The sequence below is a fragment of the Oreochromis aureus genome, linkage group 22 (genome assembly GCF_013358895.1).
Source record: "Oreochromis aureus strain Israel breed Guangdong linkage group 22, ZZ_aureus, whole genome shotgun sequence".
NCBI classification, from domain to species: domain Eukaryota; kingdom Metazoa; phylum Chordata; class Actinopteri; order Cichliformes; family Cichlidae; genus Oreochromis; species Oreochromis aureus.
In genome coordinates, this window is record NC_052962.1 from 15,562,831 (window position 1) to 15,587,297 (window position 24,467).

General features: G+C 38.2%; 1 protein-coding gene and 1 pseudogene across 6 annotated transcripts; one reads left to right on the forward strand and one right to left on the reverse strand.

Annotated features, from left to right (window-relative positions):
* Positions 1-285: 285 nt before the first annotated feature.
* On the reverse strand, positions 286-8,402 carry dazl (deleted in azoospermia-like). Of its 6 annotated transcripts, none has more exons than XM_031756078.2 (10): positions 8,284-8,402; positions 7,488-7,610; positions 4,327-4,418; positions 4,023-4,074; positions 3,864-3,930; positions 3,607-3,746; positions 2,564-2,644; positions 2,273-2,323; positions 1,754-1,824; positions 286-1,568 (listed from the first exon to the last, which is right to left on the reverse strand). In XM_031756078.2, exons 1-9 carry the CDS (start codon positions 8,284-8,286, stop codon positions 1,780-1,782), a joined length of 654 nt encoding a protein of 217 aa, XP_031611938.1. In that variant the 5' UTR covers positions 8,287-8,402; the 3' UTR covers positions 286-1,568; positions 1,754-1,779. The 6 variants fall into 6 exon arrangements, with proteins under 6 accessions (XP_031611938.1, XP_039462117.1, XP_039462115.1 ...); XM_039606183.1 differs by having other exon boundaries at positions 1,731-1,824; XM_039606181.1 differs by having other exon boundaries at positions 2,273-2,348.
* Positions 8,403-9,554: 1,152 nt separating this feature from the next.
* The window catches only part of LOC116332984, a 49,111-nt pseudogene continuing 34,198 nt past the window's right edge, over positions 9,555-24,467 (forward strand).

A 24,467-nucleotide genomic window follows, 5' to 3' on the forward strand; every position in this document is an offset into this window, starting at 1 on the left:
GGGCTGAACAGAGCACCCTGGGGAACCCTGTCACACCACCAGACTGTGACAAAAACAAAACGCTGTGACCAGGAGATGATGGGCTTGTTGCCAGGGAAAGACAGGCAATCCAACCCTGACTGAAAACTAGCAGCCACCGACAGGCTTATGAGGCCTGGGAGCAGCAGCTGCAGCAGGTATGTTGCCTGTCTGTACCTCCACACAGATCACCAAAGTATGACAAACAGGAAGTTTCAAAATAAGCATGAGTGTCTAAAGAGATGCAAACACATTAACAGCCTCAAATGATAACACATTTCAACTTTTATTTATCAACAAACCCTGCAAAACATGAACAGTAACAGCCCTAACAGTGCTGTGCCCAGGCTCTCTGAACAAAACAACACAATCATGTCTGCGCACAGCAACAAGACCTCAGAGGTCAATCTCCATATGAAACTACACAGAACTGGGTCAAAGAAAAGCTGTGATGTACACCACACACACACCAATGTGCATTTTCAATCACACAAAGCTACTTCTACTATTAAACCTCAAACACATTTTAAGTGCACTTACTGGGGGAAAAATGCCTAAAAACATTTCTCAATTATGACATATCTGTAAAACACTTGGTGTAAACTGAATTAAAACCCCCAAAACAAATACAAACTAAACCCTAACAGTGAACCTTGTCTTAAAGAGATGAAATACAGCATATTGTTTTAAATCATGTCCTTCATTTTTTAAGTATGAGTTGATTAATGAGTTATTGTAAACAAAAGTTATGCCGTAATTGTCCTGTAGTGTGGAACCCTGAAACCACTGGACAAACATTAGACCAATGACGAAGATGAGAAGTAATAATGATGAGGCTACTGAGTTTCGTTTACTGCCTCAACCTACACCCCATGAATTTAAAAAAAGAAAAGAGAAAAAAAAAGGAGGGTGGTGTGCTTCAAATTAATGGAATGACCAAGTGCTCTTATGCTATAGTAAACAAGTTAATGAAGATTATTAATATGAGGAGCATTAGACCTGAACTTGAGTTAGAAGACAAATATGCCAATGCTGAAAAAAAAAACAGATTGAGGTCAAGACAATGTAGTAATATACAAATATATACATATGTACAGAGAGCCCAAGCACAGGATAAAACCCTCCAACCAAACATTTAAAATAATTCCAAAAGTAAATTAAAACTAAAATATAAATAAGCACAAAAAGTGGGCTTAAAAAAGTCGTCCCGTTCTATGTTTGGGATACTTAAAAAGAAACAAAAAAAAAAAAAAAAAAAGTGATCCCAAGTGCCAGCTAGTTTGGTGAGGGTGCTCTGCTCTTCCTGTGCTGTCACTGTGATCCATGTGGGTTAAAAGCAGCTGACTGCAGGTCAGCACTACAAATTGTAGTTGTGGGATCAGATTAGCTGAAGTGGAAATATCATGCAGTTTGGTGTTAAAATGGCTCTCAAATGTTTGAGGCACGGAATGAGAGGCGAGGGCATTTGGAAAACAGCCTGAAGAGTTGGGTTACTCCAGACGTCCGGAGAATCAAGGTGTAATCTTGTCTAAATTCTGACTCCCTGAGGCCTGCATGTGAGGAAGAGAAAGGCCAAATAAATAAATCACAAGTAAAGTTTTTTTCTCAAATCACACAGAAAAACAGAAAAAGTCTTTTTAAAAGTGCTGATCAAACATTTTTGCTTTGTGTGACTTTAATAAAGATTAACAAAGTTCTTAGGAAAATACAACCTTTTGCAGTAGTTCTGCTTTACCTGGCATGGTTCTCAGTAGCTGTGGACTACAGCACAGTCAGCATGGTCTGAACTCCACAGTCCACAAAGCTCTGGAAACAAAGTGTAACACAAGAAAAAGAGTTTGGTGGAATAATCCTATAGATGTGCTTCAAAGACATGAACAACTACAAAAACAAGCACAAACAGAAAAGCACTGCATGTGTCATGAATTGTCAAGTACACAAAATTAACTTTTGTGGAAAAAACAGAAGGTTAGAGTGCATTGTTGAGCCATTCTTCAGGGTGCCAACACAGGCCAGACAACACCATCTAGTGGTGTACATGGACATCACAGTTCGTGGACAACAGTGACTTTTGTTCCTAGGGGGGCAAACCAACACCGGAGGGGGGAAAGAAAAGAAGGAAAAAAGAAAAAACAAGGTTCATCTGCAATAGTTACCCAATTCTCAAAGGACATCTGTTCTTTGAGAATTGGGTAATGAGTCTTTCTTTTTAATGACTGCTATTCTTATTCCTATTCCTATTAAATGCAGTCACCTGATTGACAGGCCGTGTCCTCTGGTCCGCTGTCCAGGGAGGTGGGGTGTACTGTGTATGAGGGGAGAGGCGTCAGCTGTCAAACAGAGGGCAACAGACAAACCCAGACTCGCTACTATAGGAGGAAGGGAGGGTATGTTGGATTGTGGGGTAAGCAGGGCCAGGTGTACTTTTACCAGATTGAACCCCTCATCTCACATGCAGGAGCATAAGTGCAATGGCTGTGAGACCCTTTGTGTGGGATGCTGCTTACAAACTGGTGTGTGGGGGTGTGTGTTTGTGTGCGTGTACCTGATAGGCATAGGCATTCTGTGCGTAATTCACTGGCATCTGCGGGATCATGACCCCTCCAAAGTTGGCATAGGAGTATGGCTGCAATCAAAGCCAGTAACAACACATGAAACCACAGCACAGAGTTTGTAGAGCCAAACAACAGACCATTTACTGAATAACCGGATATATATTAAATATACATACATATATAATATATATATACATATCAACAAAGCTACTTAGAATTGTTGTCTTTTTCGATTAAAGTTATACATTATTGTACACTTTGCAACTTTATTTTTTGTGAGGATTAACCAACTGTCTCAGCAAATACATGTTCCATTTTATATTTCAGAAGTATTATGACTGGAAAAAAAAAAAAAAAAATATATACTTAAAAAGAGACTCCAACTAAAAACAACAACATGACAATAAAATTCTAAACGTTTTACAAATTACAATGATAAAACTTGAATAGCTCCATTTGTGAAACTCACATTCATTAAAACAGGTTAACTTCGCTGGACATCATCACACTAGTTTCTTGGCATTACTCCATTCATGCATGTTTTTTCTCCAGTAATTGCATGGAGTTTCTCATCTGTGACTGACAAATCACATTGCCCTCATCTTCCACCTGTTTTCTTCCTTTTCTAGTGGTCTGTTGCTGTTTTTCCCAACCACATTTATTTTGATGTCAAACCCCCCCCCCCACTTGTGCCACAGTCTATTTCACTGGGTACATCATGTGCCATCTCAAATGTTTCAGCTTGCTCTTTACTTTATCCCCCATAAAAACCACCACCAGTCCCAAGGAAACACTATTTTATCAATTTCTACATGGAAATCCTTTTGTTTTTGCTCCAGCAGCCGCCTGACTTGTGTTTTACAATAGCTTCGGCAATTTCTTGATGATCCATCTAAAGGTAACCATGTTTTCTTATATAAAATTGGTGGTTATGGCAATATGTCGACTGTGAGCAAGCGCATATCGATTACAAATGATCAGCATTTAACAACATTCAATAACAATCTAAAGGTCATTTCAGAGTGTAAGATACCTGATTGTATGGGTTGCCTCCGTTTATGATGGGCGAAGGTTGTGGCACCCCACCTCCCATGGGTGAGCAGCAAGCACAGTAGAAGTACTGGGTGGGATTCACCCAAGGAGCGGGGCCAACCAGACGTGACGGCATCGACCCTGGATGGGGGAAGAGAAAAAAAAAGAAAAAAGATCAGGTTGGCATTAACATTATAAACCTATTTAGTGAAAACAGAACAATAAGTATGTGCACTACCCAACAAACAGAATACATACGAGCGACCCTTTCTTTCATGATGGCAGGGCCCAACTTGAGTTTCCGTCCCTTAAAACTGATCTGTTGCTATGGCAAAAATATTTACAGAAAATGTATATTATTATTCCACATTAGACATATGCATAGACACAAAAAAGATCCAATGACAGGCTTCTTACCTCAATAATTGTCTGAATATTGACATCTTCACTGAAGTACACAAATCCATAACTAGGAACACACACACACAAAATAAATCAGAATATCCAAATATATTGAAGAAGTAATAACATTCAGTCTGAAATACAAGTAGATTATGTTATAAGATAATGAATTTTCATGTCTTGTATGCAAAATAAACTTCACTAATACTTCTCATTGCTCAATAATCTGATCATCACACTCCAAAATTTGACCTCAGTATGTTGAAACAAAGTGAAACAATACTAATTTAACCCGAATTACTCTGAACAGCAAACTTACCCTTTGCAGATTCCTCCACGGTATGTGATAATCTTTACTTCCTTAACAGTACCATATCTTGCAAAGAAGTCCCGCATTTCATTTTCATCCACCTAAAGATTAAAACAAGTAAAGAGAGAAACCAGATTTTAGGAGACTGGTGACCTGTCCAGGGTGTATCACACCTGACTCCACAGGCTCCTGACAATGAGCAATGATAAGAAAATGAAATATCACGATAGAATATGGGTAAAACGCGCATGCGCAGTGCCTTTCTTTTCATACGCACATGGAGGAAAAAGAGTGCCGGCGACGGAGAATGAGAAGGGCGAAAGTGGATCATTGAATGAAACGGATGAACCAGAATTGGTTTGTAAAAATGCTGCAACTTCAGTGGTGTGGAACTGGTTTAGCTTTCGTCCGTCAGATACACAACAAAGCACTACTTTTGGTAGCGCATGCTAGCGGGCCGTCGTTATCACCGTGTTTTTTGGAAAATACGGCACACTTAAAATCAATCCTTTGATTTTTCTGAAAATCGACAGTGCCCCTTATAATCCCGTGTGCCTCATGTATGAATTCTGGTTGTGTTTACTGACCTCAAAACGATTTTATGTGGTACACGGCGCTCGAAAATCTGTCAAATGTTTTAGTACGACTTTGCTAAGCTATGAACCCGCACCACTTGATGGATCGTCGGAGCATTACGGCTAGGGCTGTTCGATATAACGATATATATCGGATGACGATATAAAAACGTCTATCGTTTCATTTTACGCTATCGTTTGTTTCGTGGTGTCGCAAAATAAACTGTTTACGGCAATATTTTTTCATCGTTTTGATGATCACTGTAGTGGCTATATTAATTTCTTAAAGTTCTCTCTTTCTCTTATATTTAATATAACCACACTACGGACGGACAAGCGCATGTTTTTATGCGTTGCGGTTAGCAACAACAACGGTAAAACCATCGCGTGTCCGCTTGTTTATGTTCCACATAAACCTTTCACAATAAAGCTCAAGATCCTGTTGAGCCTTTTCAAAATAAACTGAATCACGTGAAAGAGCAGATTATTTACGGATGAGAAGCAAAACAAGAGCCGCTAGGTGCTAAAAAATGAACCTTAGACTCAAACGTTAGAACAGGTTTTTCCCCGCAGCACGCCGTGTAATAAATACTCAAAGAAAACGGCAGCCGTTACAACTTATGTCTATAAATGTATAGTTTCATGCATCTGTTAAAATACTCGACTCCAGCTACATGACGCGCAGCTGGAAACACTTCCCGCAAGTCGAGCTGCCCGAGATTCACAGAATTTGTGATTTATATCGTTATCGGGACGATTGAATTCTTATATCAGGATATGAGATTTTGGTCATATCGCACAGCCCTAATTACGGCTACCGTAGGCAGGAGCCTCGCGGAGTGATACGTACTGTGCTTCAACATAATATTACCGTATTGTGTGTGTATAACCTCTTTTTAAGTTTTGTGGATATTATACATGGTTATGCTGAGGATATGTCGGCCAATTTCCACTGGAAATGCCTTTTGGTTAAACTGTCAGCAAGGAATTTGCATTTGCACTGTTAAATTTTTATATAGCTTTAATGCACATAAAAAAACAGCTGCTTGTTTAAGTGAAAATACATTGATTGGGTTTCTTTTGCACTAATAAAGTTGTGGAATTGTAAAGTATTTTGTCTCGCGTCAATTATATCGTCAGTTATATCATTATCGCAAATTTTCAAATGTATATCGTGATAAATATTTTTGGTCATATCGCCCTGCTCTATGTCCCAGGTCCGTTCTGGGGTCTCCTCCTCTTTTCAAGTAGTGGCTCTACTGTGAGCTGCAGTGCCTGGCTATTGCCACATGTTCTAATGAATACATTTTTTTTTCTTCTCAAAATGTGTGCGGTTAAAGAAAGCAAATTATTTTTCTTTAAATTTTTGCTTGACACGTTGACAAAAATCCCCAAAACAAACAAACAAACAAACAAATAAAAAAAAGATTATACGCAATTCACCAAATTTGCAGGCAAGATATGACACCAGAGGGGCATTTATGTATAATTTTAAGCAATTTAAATTTGAATTATTAATAATTTTAATGTCATATGTAAACAGGATTCAAATTGTAACATATAAGAAAAAGAAATGACCTCTTTTACAAGCATCCTTAAGTGTCTGCGTTTTTCTACCCTACTCTGTGTTCCACACTGTAATCAATCGAGTCCTTTTTAGCCACTGAAAATACATTCGTATCGCTGTTTTGTAACTTTTCTTGCAATTTCTGCTGCCCTATGACCAGCTCTGTCTTGAAATTAACATTTCTAATATTAACTAGTATTTAGCTAAATAAGTAAATGATATACAAGAGTCAAAAAACAACTGCTGCTTCTACCCTACCCTACCTACGAAAGGATTATTCTGTGTGGCTCAAAATGACTTTTTATCATTAATGAGATATATGTTAGCGTAAAGGTCAACAAGTCATTTACAACAACTTAGGCTACGTCCACATATACCGGTTATTTTTGAAAACGCAGATTTTTCTGTGCGTTTGCACCTTTCGTCCACACGTAAATGGCGTTTTCGGTCACTGAAAACGGATATTTTTAAAAACGCCTGCCAGGGTGGATATTTTTGAAAACTCCGTTTTTGCATTTACGTGTGGACGAGGAAAACGGAGAAAACGCAGCGTCAAAGGTGTGCGCATTTTTTTGACGTCACACTGTGCCCCACGTTCTTGTTTCGGTGAAATGAATTTCTACGATGGTGGACTTAGACAAAATACTGTTACTGTTAATTTTACTCTCTGAAGTGTTTAAATGCTTACATATACACACAGTTACTGTCCCTCCACACAGGACTCTTTTCTGCTTCTATGCGCCATCTTTGTTTACTCTTTCCCACTTAGGCTTCTAGACGTCTGATTGGCCAACATTTCTACCCTGTTAGGAATATATCGCCACCTGTTGCTTTGGCATGTTCCTAGCAGCGTTTTCCTTCATTTTTGCGTTTACGTGTGGACGGGATTTTTTTTTTTTTTTTAAACAAAAATGGAAAATCTCCGTTTTCAAAAATACCCGTGTACGTGTGGACGTAGCCTTAAAATACTGGCGTTTTTTTTGGCAAATGTCGGATAATACTTCCTGGCTTGACAGCTTCGCCATTACCTTCATGTCGATCCCGCCAACAAAGAGGGCATTAGGAGTCAATTTGCCCTCAGGTAAGATGTATCCATTTGACAACCTCAAAGAAGGCAAGGTCTGGTTAGCGCTTCTGGGCTTGTTGATATCCTTAAAATTTAAAAAAGAAAGAAAACAACAAACAAGCCATCTCAATTCACAAGCTTATATTTCGGGAATATACGTATCTTTACAAGATCGCGAGTGTGCCTAAAATGCGTTCGCTACTCGGCACTGCCACCATGTGATGGCTGCTGGCCCAACCACTAAAACCAATTTAAAAGCGCAGACTTATTTAACTTATAAAACTTTACTGCAGATTTAGCATTAACTACCCTTGTAAAGATCATATAGTGTCTAAGCCTTATTTTTACTGTGATTTCCCGCAAAAAGCTTGTTCAGGCACTGATGCTAGCAGTAGTGCACTGAGGACATCGACATATAAAACTTTAAAAAATAGAAACTACAAAATAATAAAACAGTATGAAAACACAAGTTTGTTTCGAAAGCTATGTAATTTATGTTAACATTAGCTTTTTTTCCTTTTTTTTTAACAGTCATTGTTAAATATGGCTTAAATGGGCTATTAGCCAAGCTAACGTTAGCTAAAGCAAGTGCGCCTTTTTATTTTTAGCAGCCAAGGTCAAGCTATCAGCTAGCTAAGAGAAAGTTAGCACAGTGGTGAGCCGCCGTACCAATTAAGATGTTAACAAGTACAATAACCTGCATCACTAAGACTGTTGTGCTACATTGTCGGGTGCAGAAATTTAACAGTGGAACTTACCATGACTAAAACCTGACCAGACAGACTGAAAGGTACGCCGTCGACCTTGTTCCGCCCGACAACAGCGACCTCCACCCGTGGTGAAACCACGCCCACCCAGTCCACGTGACTAACTAAAGCAGGACGTGAGTAATGTCACTATTTTCATAATTTTTTTAAGGTAAATAGCATGGAATAATGGAATAGCTGCAAATTAAAATCTCTCAATCGTATGTAAACTTATATGAAAAGTTCTGATGACACACAATTTGACTTGGTGCTGTGTTTTACATATGTAACAGAATTTATGTGATAGATATAGATTATTTTTAAACATATTATATAGCTATCATCACCTCATCTCAGCTCCATCTACATCTATGAGGAGCAAGCCAGTGAAACTCAGTATTTGGTATTTTGCATGCACTATATATATTCATCGTTTTACATCAATGTTAACGCTATATCAGAAGTATATTTGATATGTGGTATATTCTATCATAAGACATTTTGTTATATACCATCCCGAATGAGATCAACGGTGTTTCAGTTTATGGTACATGATGATTATTCTTGATTTAAAGCCTTGACAGAGCAAACGGCAGATAGACTGAGGTAGAGCGTGTGCAGATATGTGCAATATGTGAGTGTCGGATTAATACTTGCTACAACCGCCGATTTTCCATGCTACAAGTTACAACAGCGGGACTTTTTCAATTGAAAATTTAACCTAGCGCTGCTCAAAAATCCTGCTACCATAACATTACAAAGACCGAAACGAGCTAACTGACGGGACGCCTGCATTTTTCCGGCTTTAGTCTTTAAATATGACAAGATGTGAATGTGAATTTATATCATTTTTGTTCACATAGTCACGACATTCCCATGCTTTCATTTTCCTTTGTAACAGAAAAGCTGAACAAAATGGAACGGCTGAAAAAAGTAATAAAAAAAAAATAATAATTACTCAGCCACGGGTCAACTCTACTTGGCTTATAGGGGAGAGAGAAATTGGTTTAAAATATAGGCTTGTTAATGTCCACAGAATATACATGATGGTTAATGGATAAATTTAACGTTGGCTTCCAGTTTATAAAGGTTTGGAAGGGAAAACTTTGTCGTGTTGGTTCCAGCAACAACCAAGGCTCTGGCCTCTAACTGCATCCATTCCTCCTTTCTTGCCTATACATTTATCCTTCTTTAATTTACAGCATTTTTGTAATATTTCTTTTATCAGTAAGTCCTCATTGAAAAATAAGCACTGAGAGATCAAAACAATTGGTTTATGCAAAATGCAAATTAAGGTAATAAAGCTTTAAGTGTGTGTTTAAGTGTGTTTGTGTTCCAGCCCTCACTGTTTTCATCCGATTTACAGATAGATGACGACTCCATTTTTAATACAAGTCAGAAGAGAGAATATTCTGTTCCCCCACCTTTGCCCTTGAGCTGTAACAGCGAACCCTCTGAACTCTATCAAGTAAGAATAATGCTCACTGTCCCGCATATGAACTAGTGCTTTAGAAAAGTCAGCAACTGTCTGGAGTTAAAAGCAAAAGTCCTTGTGCCACCTTTTAACCTTTTATTTGAACTCAGATCGTCTTAAGGCACACCGAATACCAAACCATTCTCCAGATCAAATCATGGACGCTGGCAGTTCCATTTAAGGAGCAGCGTCACTACAGAACCCCCAGTGAGTCCATTGGAAACAACTACAGGCTCCGGGCTAAGGATCTGAAAATTAATCAGCTCCAGTGCAGACGACACACTCTCCATCAATCCTTGGCAAAACCAGCGGGGTCTTGTATCCTTTTGAGCTTGTCTCGCTGTGGGATTAAAAAGGGAAGGCTTTGTAAAGTGATGTGAGACTGCAGTATTCTTTGATTTGCTATCTGATAATTTAGTACTTCTTAAGACTTGCCTGAGAAACTTCACTTCAGCATATATTTTTGATCTTAATGAGGCTTTTAGCACTAACACCACCTGGAAAGAGGAAAGCAATAACCCCAAGGAGCAGGTAATTATACATTTAAGCAAACAAATTACATCAGTAACTTAACTTTAAGGTGTTCTTCTTCTTAAAACACTTGATCTAATTCACTCACCCTTTCATAGGGATGCATCTCCTCATGTATAATTTCAGGTCCAGGTCTAGAAGCTTGCCCAGACCCAGCAGCTGACCTATGAGTCCTGAAGAGCAGCTGGACATAATGCTTGAGCAAGAGAAGATGATCAGGGCTACTCAGGCAAAACCTAATGACACAGACCTGGAAGCAAGTATCACTGAATTTAGTGTGTAATTAGTCAGACACTGATTTAACCCCCCTTTTGTTAACACATGAATGACCTTGACTTTGCTGTCACAGAGGTATATGTACTACATCAACACTGTTCCCAGCTCAGTGTTGGCCCCCCAGCCATGCCAGCAGATGATCAACATCATGCAGCTGCTGTCTCCCAACACTAAGGATACTAAACCCCTCCAGAGTTTGAGTGCTGCCATGGAAGAGGAAGTCAAAAGCGATTATTACTTCAGCTTGAAGAGCATAGGTACTAAACAGTGATAGTAATCCTTAGTGATTGCACACATCTCCACTGTTAGCATTTGTTCTATAATTAAACAGACAAAAACTAATGATTCTTTCATGATCATTTGGCCAGTGGACTACGTTCTTGTGGACCCATCTGAACTTCATCGATTATCCATATGCAGTGTCCCTCAGCCTTTTCCCAGAAGGTTTTTTCGTGCACCAGTGCCCTGGGCAACCAGCTACAGGGATGTTAAGTTGTGGCAAAGCCAGCATCTCTTTGCTGTCACTCATATTATGCTCCTACTGCAGGAGATGTGGCTAAACAGGTAATGTGTTCTTCCTGTTCACTTAGATTATACTGTTTTACTTGCAGTGCATGGGATATTTTCAGTGAAGAATTTGACTTGTAAATTATCATACCGAGCACACAGGAAACAACCTCATGCCTCCCCCACAGCTAATTCAGCTCAGTTTCTAAGATGTAAAGCAATGTTATGGGCGATACAAAGAGAAACAGCATGAGTATTGTGGTGTGAAGCTGAATTTATGTACTAGGTTGTATTAATTAACTGACTGAACCAATTAAAAGTGTAACTTTTAAAGTGTGAATTGCAAGTCATTATCTTTGATCTCGTTTCAGCTTTTCTTCCTTGAGGTTTATCAAGCTGGAGGACCTTTTTCTCCTCCAACCTCCCCCTCCTACCATCTGAGTTTGAAGAGTTTTCCAGAGACAGTGCCAAAGTACAAGAGATGAGCTGATTCAAAAGTGAGTATTGCCAATTTAACAGACTGCCTCAAAACAGGCAGCCTGTCACTGAAACTTGTACGCTAATGTCCAGACTTAATTACTGTAGTGTAGCTTCACATTGGCATAGAGCTGCGGTATGTGCCCAGGCAAATCCGATTGTAGGTGCTGGCTCATGTTTCAACCCTGTCAGGCCCATATCAGACTCCTTTTCAGGGATCGCTTACAGTGCCACCCTTTGGGATTCCATTGATACCTTTGGTGTATGTCTGTTGTATTTCAGGTTAGACCATTTAGCAGTCCTCTGGGATTTCTATCTACAACAATGAAATATAAACTATTGTAATCTGTAGAAATTAGCATGTGTATGTTAATTCCTGTATGCATAACTCTTACCTGCATGGTTACCTTTGTTGTGCTGTGATTCAGTTTCTATTCCCAATATGTGTCTTCCGAGTTGGGTACATATATGAAACCACTAGTAATAGGCACAATCAGCAGTGTTTGTGAATAATATATCAGTAGTTGATTAGTCTATGACAAAAAGAACATTCTTGCAAATACCCTGCAATGAAAACATGACTGGTCTCAGAAATTTTCCAGAGCTTTTGTCCACAAAATAATAATAATAATAATAATAATAAAAAAATCCAAATTCTCAATTTAAAAAAAAAAGAAAAGAAAAAAAACCCCCTATGGTAGTTGAAGCCCCAAAATAAAATCAATGTGATTTGCAACATTAGTATGCTGAGGAGGTATGTAAAGACGACATGAGAGATCTCAATATTTCACTCCAACTTTAATCACGGCTTCACACAACTGAACATTGAAAGTGCCAAAACCTCACCCTCTCACTTCCCCTAACACTGGGTGTGAGTGGAGCCACCTGGTGGTCCACCACGGAGTCCAGGACCCTGGGCTTAAGCAAACGACTTGGGAGGCAGAGAACTGGAAGAAGAAGCTCTCTCTTGTGAACGAGGCTGGTGGGGGCAGGCAGGAAAGGCTGAAGAAAGCTCGGGCTCCATCGGTTGAGGGGTGCTCCTAGGGGGAAACCCAGAGTCCGTTAACCCCGAATCACCCATCAGCCATGGCAGACCAAAGCTCCGAAACAAACTGGGGGCCTCTGTCAGTGAGGGGGACCTAAACAAGAAACCCAAGTTGACAAAAATGCCCTGGCCACCTGACCTTATCCCCAAGTAAATAAAATTCCTGTATTGCATTTGTGATAGTCTGTATTAATACATTTTATTACAAGACAATTGTTAAAGTGACATGAATATTTCACTGGATTCTTACTCTGGGTCATGCTCACTCTTCACCCTCCTCCTCACAGCCCAAAGAACTGTAGTGTTTCAGAGAAAATTATAGGCAAGTCCATTACATTACAAAAAGAAAAAGAAAAAAAAAGAAATTCAAGTATTTGTTTACTAACAGAAATTATATTTCCACAGACAGCTGAAATTTTTAACCTTAATTATGAAAATATTTTCCTTAAGCAGTAATTTTAATCTAAGACATGTTTCAGATTACAGACTCTGTAGTGCAGATATATTATTATTAATTTTGTCCCCACAGAAACCAATAAAAAAAAAAAGTAGTAAAAAATTAGTATTCTTAAAGAGTCAGAATACACATGTAATATGGGAATATTTAAATAATGTGCTCAAAGGAAGACTGTTATCAGTAATGTATTTTGCACACGTGTTCCTCAAAACACCAATAATCACTATAAGCAAATAAACAAGCCAGTGGCTTTTACTACATGTGGACTTAGGTTAGACAAAGCACACACTTCCACTCTGTTCTGTGCATTGATGAGCTGTGCCTTTTCCATGTCCAGGCATTCAGAATGGAACCAGCGGTTACAGTTATCACACTGAATCTGTAAACAACAAATACACGAGTTTTCATAAACACAAAGTAAATAAGTACATAATTAAAATAATTTGAATCACAGAAGCAAATACTTCTTCCTAGACAACAAAACTATTTTTAAAACATTGTACGCAGTCAGTGATGGAGGGTCCTTGATTGGGTGCTTTCACTGTTGCACACATGACAGTTGTTGTCACTGTCGAGTACTATTACATTAAAAAAAAAAAAAAAAAACAGCGGTTTGACACGAGTAAATAAATTAAATTTAAAAGATGTTACACACCCGAGGCCTCAAGTATTGTCTACGCCAATGTCCTTGGTGCCTGGCCATCTTTTTTAGTTGTCAAAATGTAATTTCAGGTTTCTTTGGGAATGCTTCCATTACTGCTTTGGTCATCTGGAAAAAAAACAAAACAAAAATAGAAGTGAAAACATCAGTACATTTTACACTTTTTATTTAAACTGTTTTACACCATTTAGTCTGCCTACAGGGACTAAGTGGAGTGGCTGACACCGGGGTGCTGGGACAACAACCTGCTCCTGAACACCTGTGGATTTCATGAAAAGGAAAACAGACATTAAACCACTTCACATCAGTGGGGATTGGGTGGGGATAGCGTCAGACTTCCACTTCCTGGGAGTTCACCTGATTGATTGATTGATTGATTGATTGATTGATTGATTGAATCTTTATTATCACCCGCACAGCGGAGCTGGCAAAGAAGGCTCAGCAGAGACTTTATTTCCTGAGAATCCTCAGAAAAAAAATTACATCCCTCGTAACCTGCTGATGTCCTTCTATCAATGTTTTATCAAGAGCATAATATGGTACTGCTTCTGTATATGGTTTTCCAGCTGCACGACTGCACAGAGGAAAATATTTCAGGGGAGTGTAAAGAGTACCTAATATTTTATGTTATAATAATAAAGAGTTAAATAATGCATAATTACCAGAATCTTTGGGCTACCCGGTCAGACTCTTCCTGTGCCAAAGACTTTCTTGAAGGATCGAACAAATACAGACAGCTCTCATCTGAATTTATGTACTGTGATAGATATATAGTTTTAAAAATGACATAAATTATGAAGACTGTTAATGGAAAAAAATATTTAGTGTAACAGAAATGTTGCTAGTACTAACCAGAAACTTCCAGTGTATATTTCCAATGTTTACAAATGACACAATGGTTTTCTAGTTGTCAAAGTTCACCTGTGACACATTAGAAATTCATAACAAATCTGCAGAAACACTTGTTAATTTATTTAAAGACATTAAAAAAAATTTCCAAAATCAGAAATCTCTAATATATGACATAAAATTTTACCGTGGACAAACTTTGTCTCCTGATGATTTCGATCTCTCCATAGAAGATCACAGCACTCATGTAGTGGTTCATATTGTAAATAGTATTAGCAGATTTAGCCGAATGGCCCAGTGGTGCAAGAGACTTTCAGTGACCTTAGGAGCATAATAAATAACCTTTTATTACTTTATAAACATGATAAGTTTTTGGAATAAAACGGTTAAGACTATTACTATTACTTAATATTCAGTCATGAGGATATGCCAAGAATGTAGATCTAAAGCAGTGCATACTGAATATGTAAGGACAAAAAAATGTTATCTGCCCCAGCTTTAACATTATGCAATAATTTTGTTTTTTTTGGTACTAGGAGTACATACCTCTCCTACAAGCCAGCTGTGTGGTCTAAGGGACAGGAGCTCACTGTGATGTATGACGAAGTCGTTACCTCTAATTTGAGACAGGACCAAAGAGACAACTTCTGTTTCATGCTGTTTCCATAAATATGTGACCTGTGAATCAACAGAATAGTAATGTCTTATGAGTTTAAAAACTCATTCTTCTGAGAACATTCATTGTAATAGATTACAATGGTTTTAAATGTATTTAAAAATAATGTACGTCATGCAACAACAAAATATCTCCAGATTTTACATGATTACATAAATAAAGTCCAATAATTGAAATGTGTTTTATTTGTGATGTTAAACAAAATTAAGAAATTCAAACTTGTCTCAGTTACTCTTGTTCTTGTAAAATTAAGGCCAGTAACTTTTTTCATTTAATGTTGTACTGAAATTTGTCAGTTTTCTGTAATCTGTACTTTTCATTCATTAACAGATACATATAACAGTTAATATATTATTATAAAAATGGGTGCAAACAGAACTTGGTTTTCGAACACACAAGAGTTTTTGAATTGGAGTTGTTTTGTGTAACATCACCTGTGATGCAGTATCCTTTGTCAGTCCTGCTGCGTTTCTCTCAAGGTGCTCTGTCCTTTCCAGTCAAGATAGAGAATTTATTTGTAATGATTTCTCATCATCATCATCATCATCATCTATTTTGTAACACTAAAGATAAACATGACAATCTATAAATGTATAAGGTTAACTCACTGTCTTCTTGACATCAGAAAGTGGCTCCAAAAGGATCTCTTCGAAGGCCCTTTCCATTTCCTTCACAGTTGGATCATCATTGTTAACCAGGTGCATTTCAAAATAGAGGACTTGTGGGATTCTTCTGTTCAATGTATTTTTTGATTGCAGTGACTATAACATCAGCACATATTGAGACAGGAAAGTTAAATATCCCAGAGTTCACTGCTGGAATGGCAACAGAACCAAATTTGTGCTCTTCTGCACATTTCAAAACGTTCAAAATTCCTGTTCTCAAAAGTGGTTTTGCAGTGGATATCATGCACACTGTTGGGTCATTCGGCAGACATGGGCCTACCAAATGAATAAGCTTCATGCATGGTAGTTTCCCTGCTTACCGCTACTTGTCCTGTCTTTAATTTGCCATTTTTGGCAATGAAGACATCACTCTCTGCTTGGATACTGCATCCACCAGTGGCAGACAGCACCTTTGCAAGTCTGCCCATGTGAGAAAGACTTTCATTAGCAGCAATCACAATTGCATCCATTTCGAAGGCACTGAAATCTCCTTTCCAAAATGTGACTGACACTTTGTTAGCCATGTATGTTGCAATTTTCTGGCAAACAGCTACTTGTTCCTGGCTTTCATCCTACAAAGACAGACATGTGACAATTGTCAGACTCATGTACAATAATAACACACAACACAAAAGCGGTAGACATAAAATAAACGTAAAAATACCTGGTTTTGGACAATATGTTGTTTGAGCTGTTCCTGTTCCAAGGTTTTGACAGGAAAAGTGGGAGTCATGTCTTTTCTCTGTTAACAAATAACATTTTTGAATGATTTCTTTTGTTTTATAGAACAACAGCCTGTCACTAATGGTGACACGTACACACTGTCACGGCTGCGCTGGCAGACCGTGGGGATGTGCGGAAATCAGGACCCACGATGCAGGACTCTTTGGTGCAGAAAACAGTGCATTTATTTACAGTGCTGTGAATATTACACAATAGATCCCCGTGGGCTCCCCTGACTCCCGTGTCGTGTCCTTCTGCTCCTGAAGTCCGTGCTCTGCGTTTTCAGCTCCCGTGTGTCTGCACACCTCGTGCTCACTGCCCTCTCGTTTTCCACGCTCCTCCTGGGGGGAAATAACAGAGGCAGCTATCAGGACACACAACTACAGCTTGCACACACTCAATAGACTTGGCATACTAGGAAAACTGATGTGGCACCTCACACAACAATCCCACATCAGTGGGAGTTCAATAATACCCTTAAATAGCTCCCCTGATGAGGCTGATCAGCTGCAGGTACGTGGCATCATCTTCAGGTGTGCCCAGCCACCTGGCAGGGGCACACTCACCAGGCCTGAAGGTGCCTGTAGCCCGGCCTACCGGATACAGCCGCACACAAACACCTGCTTATACATACAAGCATGGAAACAGGGACAGCAGCATGGTGTAACAACCATACATATAAGATATTATACAAGTTATTATTCAAGTCTGGGTCGCTCAGACTGTGTTTGTCTTTCCATTTCTCCATGCCTGTTGAGTATACAGACATACTTTTAATGCTTACAGATTCCATCACCAGTTGTTTCTATACATAGGCAAATATTTTCACTCACTCACTCACTCTTTTCAGATCCCACTGGCTTTTCTCCATGATTCCCTGGGTTCTGTTATCTTGTGTAAAATTATGTAATGTAATAGTACATTGTTTAACTCACTATCTATGTATTTCAATTTTATCTAAAATTTCTGTTTCTTTTACACTTATTCTTCTCTTCATGATACCTGGTTCTTGGATTGCTGAATGTCACCATGGAGTTAATCAGGACCAGTACCATGATGTCCAAGATCCCTGAGGAGCATCCAAATATTTCAAAAATATAAGTAACAAACAAAAGTTACTGACAAATCTTTACTAATTTGTCACTTTTACAGTTATTTATAAATGACAAGTTTAATACAAAAAATAAAATGTACCGAGCATCAGTGCTGACCACAAAGTTGCATGTGGTAGAAGGTGATTTACCAAACCTGAAATAAATTTTGGCATAAAAGAGGTTTCTTTCACCCTCACAGTCCAGTGTTGCACTGTCAACAATTTCCTGGAAATGGGTCTTCAAGGAGGCATTCCCAACATCAGTCTGTAAAACAGTTATATATATTCAGTAATATCTCAAAGCAAAAAAAAAAGAAAATTCTTACTTTCATGCAATGTTAAATTCATTAACGTTTTGGTAGTTTACATACATACGAAAGTATGTTTTCATTATTATTTCATTTTTTTTAACAGATGATTGAGTTTTAAAAATACATTGTTATTTTTAATAATATAAAGTAATGAATTTGTATGAGAGAAAGAAATAAACATTTATTACTAATATTACTTTACTAATAAATATAAGTTAACCTTGTAGTCCTCAGCAATCACAGTCTTTCATCTACATCTAGGGTCCCCCCTTTTTTGCATAAGGAGTTTCAAGTTGTTGTAATGCTTTGTTATATTCCTTCCACTACAAGGACTGCAAAACACTTCTGCTGCACTATGGACAACCTCATCCATGTCTTTTAAGTTAGCACAACATGCAAGCAGCCCAAACAGATGCATCCCAAGCCTGTAGTTCTCTGGAATGCTGGGAAAAGAAGTAAATGGAATCACTGTTAGTAGTACCTTTAAATTAGAATTGTTATATTCTCAAAGAAGTATTGATGTAAATGTGCATACTGTTTTTTACAAAGGTCCTTGGCATTTTTCATGACATGGCTCAAACACCGATGAAGAATAGCAACGTTGAATATCTGTGATGAAAGTTTGCCAGTGAGTAAGAGAAAGTTCTTCTGCAGCAGATCCTCACGACTTATTCTGCAGAATGTGATGGAAATGGATTTTAGGAGTACTAGTGATCCATCACACATGAACATGACAGGCCTTTTGTAGGCCCGATTTACAAAAGCTCTCACCAGATCTATCTGAAAGGCCTGCAAGAAGTATGTTACAGAGGCTGTAGTGTGGTCACACATGACATATGTAGCAACAGGAAAAGGAGGTGCACCTTTGGATGGGTTTCTGACGACCAACTCGTACACATAGTATGGTGGCATTCCAGCACTTTCTTTTCTTACTATACTTCCAGTGGCATCAAAGTACACAATTTCTTCTTTGCATTGCTGATAAAAACTGACAAGATTTTTTTTGACTATAGCATTGTGTCCTTTGGATGCAGCAGAGTCTTCTGCAGGACGTCCTTTTCTGTGTCCTGATACTGTTGAATTATCTTTTGTAAGCTAATGAACTCATTGGGACCTGCTCTACTGACTTTTCTTTCAGACAATGCAATGTTTTTCAGCACTTCTTTTGTTGGAGCATCATCCCTGTTGCCATATTGTATCACCCTTTGTGGCACTTTCTCTAAAGACTTTAAATACAAGCTCCTTGGTAATTTGTTTTTGAGGAGTTCTCCAGCAATTTGACATGACTGTGCACGCACCGGCTGCTTGTTATTTGTTATTATGGCAGACCACACCTCCTTTAAAAACGACTTCTGCTTTCAATGTCTCTTCATCACAAACTACCACATCCACAGTGACAGGGCAGTCCTGAAATCTGCAGTACTCCATACACCTGAAAACAGCTTGAAAGTAGTTTTTTCACACTGTGTCTCCAAAATCTAAAACTGCAGTATGGATTAAGGGCTCTGATGCCACTGGCAATTATATTTGTCCACTCCTTGAAATAGTCTTCCAGACTGCTTTTGCCGTAACATATATTTTCATTTATGAAAAAGAAAGTTTTCTGCTGTGGCAAACTGCATGTGAAAAATCTTTCTTGTGAACTGCTACTGACTGTGTGGACCTTAGCTGACTCATCAGATTCATTCCCCTGCAACATATAGATATAGATTTTTTTTTTAAATCAGTGTTTGTCACTAGAGTGTCACTCATAAAATATTACAACATCAGTTAGTTACATTGAAATTTTACAGTCATTATCGAGGGGTTGTGTGACAAGCGTATGGATGCTTGTATTTTCAAGTGCTTCCTGGGAAGAGAAAGTGTTTTCATTCAGGTTACAAATGAATGTATTTCCAAATAATCACAATCTAAAACTAAATCAAATGAAAATAATTACCTCTTTGTTCAAAGGTAAAGGTACATTTTCTATAGAGTGTGGAGACTCTGGAGCATCAACAGTGTCTTCATCATTCTAACAAGTCACAAAAATGTACAAACACAAAGTAATTAAAACATATGCATTAGACAGACATTTCCATATCTGTCTTTGTTAACACACAGATTGTTACAAAATATTTTGGGGCAAAATCTTCAGCACTTCAGACCAATCAATTCAGGATTTTTGTGAGTTTTCAGGCAACCCATGAATATTGACTTAGATAGTGATTCTAAATTGGTGTGAATGTGAGCCTGAATGGTTGCCTCTATCCTTTAACCCTTCAATAAACTCGCCACCTATCCAGGGTATACTGTCACAGTTGGGACAGGTTTGAGCAACCCCTTTACCTTATATTGGATAAGCAGCTAAGAAAATTGACAAATTGACACAAATATAATTTGTGGATACGAAAAAGTATCAAAATATATTTATATGTTAATACAATTAGAAGAATACTATCTAAATATATGATCCAAAAAGAAAGCATTCTCTTATGAAAGAAGGGACGTCAACATCTGATTGTAATGAATTAAAAACAGTGTATCTATTAATTACAGTGTCATCAGTTCACTGTGTTTCCACATTCTTTTTTCTGTCTAATGATGAGCTCCTGGAGATTCTGTCACAGACCAAAGAGCCCCTGTGTGTCCAACCCCACCTGAAGAAGTGTTTTGAAGGCATTGCGAAGCTGGAATTTATTGAGGACATGGCGATTACTGGCATGATCTACTCTGAAAAGGAGACAATGCTCTTGACAGAGAAGAAGCTCAAGCTAAGGTATACAGCAAAACAGAGTTAACTAGTAACACAAAAAATGCTATTTTGCATATTTCATATGTAAAAAATAGATTCCTGTAGCTTATCTAATTTACATTGATATACTTTTGTTTTGCAGTTTTCACTTCACATAGTACAGTGTGACTTTTTAGTGTTATTGCTTTTAGGGTATGGTGGAAAAATGGTTGGTCAGCTGTCCTTTTTTTCACTAGGATATGTGAAATGTATGAGGAAATTCCTAAGATGGCCAGAGACACCCCAGAAACTACAGAAGAAGAAGAGATCTTGACTGAGCTTGAAGACAGCAGAGCAAGTCTGGAAATAATCAGAAAACAGATTGAGGACCACCTTTAAACAAGGTAAGAGGGCAAACACTTTGCGATTTGGATTTCACACGTACAGTTTTTGCCTCTTGTTTGTCCCTCCTCAGCTTCTCCCAGACATCTCAGGTATTTTTTACACTAAGAATTTGTACTTTTCAAGATGAAGGAATGCAGCTTTACTGTCTGTTTTCCCAGCTTCTTTTTAATGTAAATACCAACAATTCAAACTGACTGCCCTGTCCCCATTTGACTGTTTCAGGGTCTTTAACTTTAACCAGAGGCTGCAGGGTGTGCAGAAAGAGATTCTGGCTTTTAAGAAAAAGAAACTGATGAACATGGAGGAAATGAAGAACAATGTGAGAAATCTCAGTCAAATCACTATCAACCTGGTGGATGCTGTCACTGAGCTGGAGGTAAGAGAGGCTACATTCTTACTTCCCTTAAAGTACAGTATGTTATCTTTTCATTTGGTTATGTAGCTTAAATAGTTTTTGTACCTGTTAAAACATAGACCTTTCTTCATCCTGTAAGGCCTCTGTCAGAGGGAGCTGCATGATTGTTGTTGTTGTTCTTCTTCCTCCATACAGCATATCAACAAAGAACAGGCTTTGCTAGATATACATCTTGCATGCAAAAATAGTGCCACTGAGACTAGTGTGTAATTACATAAACATGAAACTCTGCAGATGGCTCACTCCTGCTGCTTTATAATGGATGCAGGTGTTTTACTTTGATTTTAATATTTGTATTTGAATGCGTACTAGACGTAATAATGGGGCAGTGGCACTGCTAAAATTCAAATTCAAACATCTGTGGGATTAGCGTGCACTTCCATTTAAAAAGCGGCCTGAGTAAGTGATATGCAAGCTCTATTTCCAACAAGAACAAAATTACTTGACCTGCTTAAGCACAGCCTCAGGCAAAGAAATTACAATAAATTTATCCTTTTAGTGTATATTTTTCTGAATTTCCATTTTTATGATCTCCCACGCTAATATTACAGTTATGTACACGTCTAGTCTTGTTTTTATTTTTTAAGACATTTATCTGAATTTAGTCGTTGGTAATATTTTCCAAATTCTACATTAGAAATGCTATGACTATGAGATACAACAAAAGCTCGTTTTCAATGCAGTTGTGTTATTCTTACTTATATTTTCCTAAATAGCAATGGGAGGACAAGCTGCAGGACGTATGCAGGACATACTAGATGCCATGTTGAAGTGTCAGGACTACGTGGCTCTACCTTGAGTCCATCTTCAGCTCAGAGGACATCGTTGCCCAGATGCCTGAGGAGGGATGCAAGTTTGCCGTTGTGGACAGCTACTGGAACAATATCATGACTGAGGCGGTATAATTTCTATCACAGTGTCAAAAGGTGTTTTAGTTTCTGTAATTGGATCTCATGAATTCTGTTTCGAATTCTGTGTGATAATGCTTTCCAGGTTAAGGATATGTGTGTGTTAGTGGCTATGGGCCAGCCCAGTCCAATGTGTTTCTGGATGACATTCAAAAAAGCCTCAATACCTACCTGGAAAAGAAGAGGCTCTATTTTCCAAGGTAGTGGCACTGATAGTACGATAAAATATTTGATATTTTATCTATTTTGACTCCTATTTGCAGGCCAAAATACACATTGACAGTCTATGTTTGCTAAAATAAAATTTAAAAAATAGAACTAGCGTAAAGCTGAAACATCTAAAGTGCTGTAGATGCCTGTAGGAAAATCTTACATTAATACAGAAAAATAAATATGGATGAGTTACTTAATTAATTCACTAATATTAGAAATACTGTTAAGGATCTTCTCAAGTAGCTGTTTCAGTTTCCTTTGTTCACTGTGTTTCCAGATTCTTCTTTCTGTCTAATGATGAGCTCCTGGAGCTCTGTGTGTCCAACCCCACCTGAAGAAGTGTTTTTAAGGCATTGCGAAGCTGGAATTTACTAAGAACGTGGCGATTACTGGCATGTAGAGCTGGGCGATATAAGATTTTTCATATCATGATATGTTTTTTTCATTTCAGGCGATAACGATATATATCACGATATAAGCCAAATAACTATATTTGTAAGATTCAAATGTGCCGTTGCTCACAAGTAAAATGTGAAATAATCAGCAGCTTGTTTTGATTTAAATATTTATTTCCCATAATAAGTTCAACAGGGTAGATGTACTTAAGGAACATGAGACTTCAGTTTCAGATAAATAAAGGCAAATATTGCAAACTACACAAAAGGCAGCCGCTAAAACGTCTAAGTTTTAAAATAGAACAAACAAAACAGACTACTAAATTGTCAGTTCCACTTAGAAACAAAATATTAATTCTAAAAATAAATCTTAGTTTGTTTTACAGAAGAACAGACAAAATTGACCAACTTGTATAATATTGCTTTGGAAGCGCTGTCTGAGAGAAATGTTTATGTCCAGGGAGTTGGTAACGAGGATCCATTACCCTAATTAGCTGCTTGAATCCTTCATTTTCGACCGTGTTTATTGGTAGCATGTCTTTAGCAAGACAGTAAGCTATGGCATTCGTTATGTCGCTATGTCTCTTAGCTTTTTTGTCATATGGTAAGACGCTAGAGAAAGCCGACTCAATTGCAATACATATCGTTATCGTTCTATCGCCCAGCTCTACTGGCATGACCAGCTCTGAGAAGGAGACAGTGCCCTTGACAGAGAAGATTTATCCAGCTCAAGCTAAGGTATACAGCAAAACAGTGTTAGCATGTGTTGTGTTACTAACTATTTTACATATTTCATATGCATAAAATAGATTCCTGTATTATATCTAATGTATGTTGTGTTTTTTTTTTTGGGGGGTTCACTTAACATAGTACAGAGGCCATATTTGGTGATTTTTTATTGTTATCACTTTTAGGGTTTGGTGGAAAAATGGTTGGTCAGCCGTCCTATTTTTCACTGGGATATGTAAAAAGTATGAGGAAATTACGAAGATGGTCAGAGGCACCACAGAAACTTCACAAGAGTTGGTGTCTCTTAACCAGTAAATTAAAACACCAGGATGTGACCAGTCACAAGCTGTACATGGGTCAACCAACCGTCTCAGCTTCCTCTTGGATTATGCCACTCTGACTTGTATGTCCATCAAATCTTTTGCTAACAAAATAAATGCTTACTTTACTCTTTATCTGGTTTTTAGGATAAGGAATGCTAATGTATGTGTCCTAAGGTCGCCACCGACCGTCAGATATGGGCACCATGTGTAACAGGGAAGCCCAGGCACTATTCGAACACTACACAATGCCCAGGCGCTCCATGGTCACAAACTCCTCCCGAGCGACAGACAATTTGGCGGGGTAAAGGCGGCTTACAGGTGCCCGACCGTAGTGATATAAATGGTTGTTG

Bases quoted from the DNA above. Each gene is read 5' to 3' on its own strand.
- dazl (XM_039606181.1), bottom strand. The intron at 4,419-7,487 runs GTAATGGCGAAG...TTTAATCTTTAG, and splicing joins TTGGCGGGATCGACATGAAG to GTGGATGAAAATGAAATGCG. The intron at 4,075-4,326 runs GTAAGTTTGCTG...GTGTGTTCCTAG, and splicing joins CGTGGAGGAATCTGCAAAGG to TTATGGATTTGTGTACTTCA.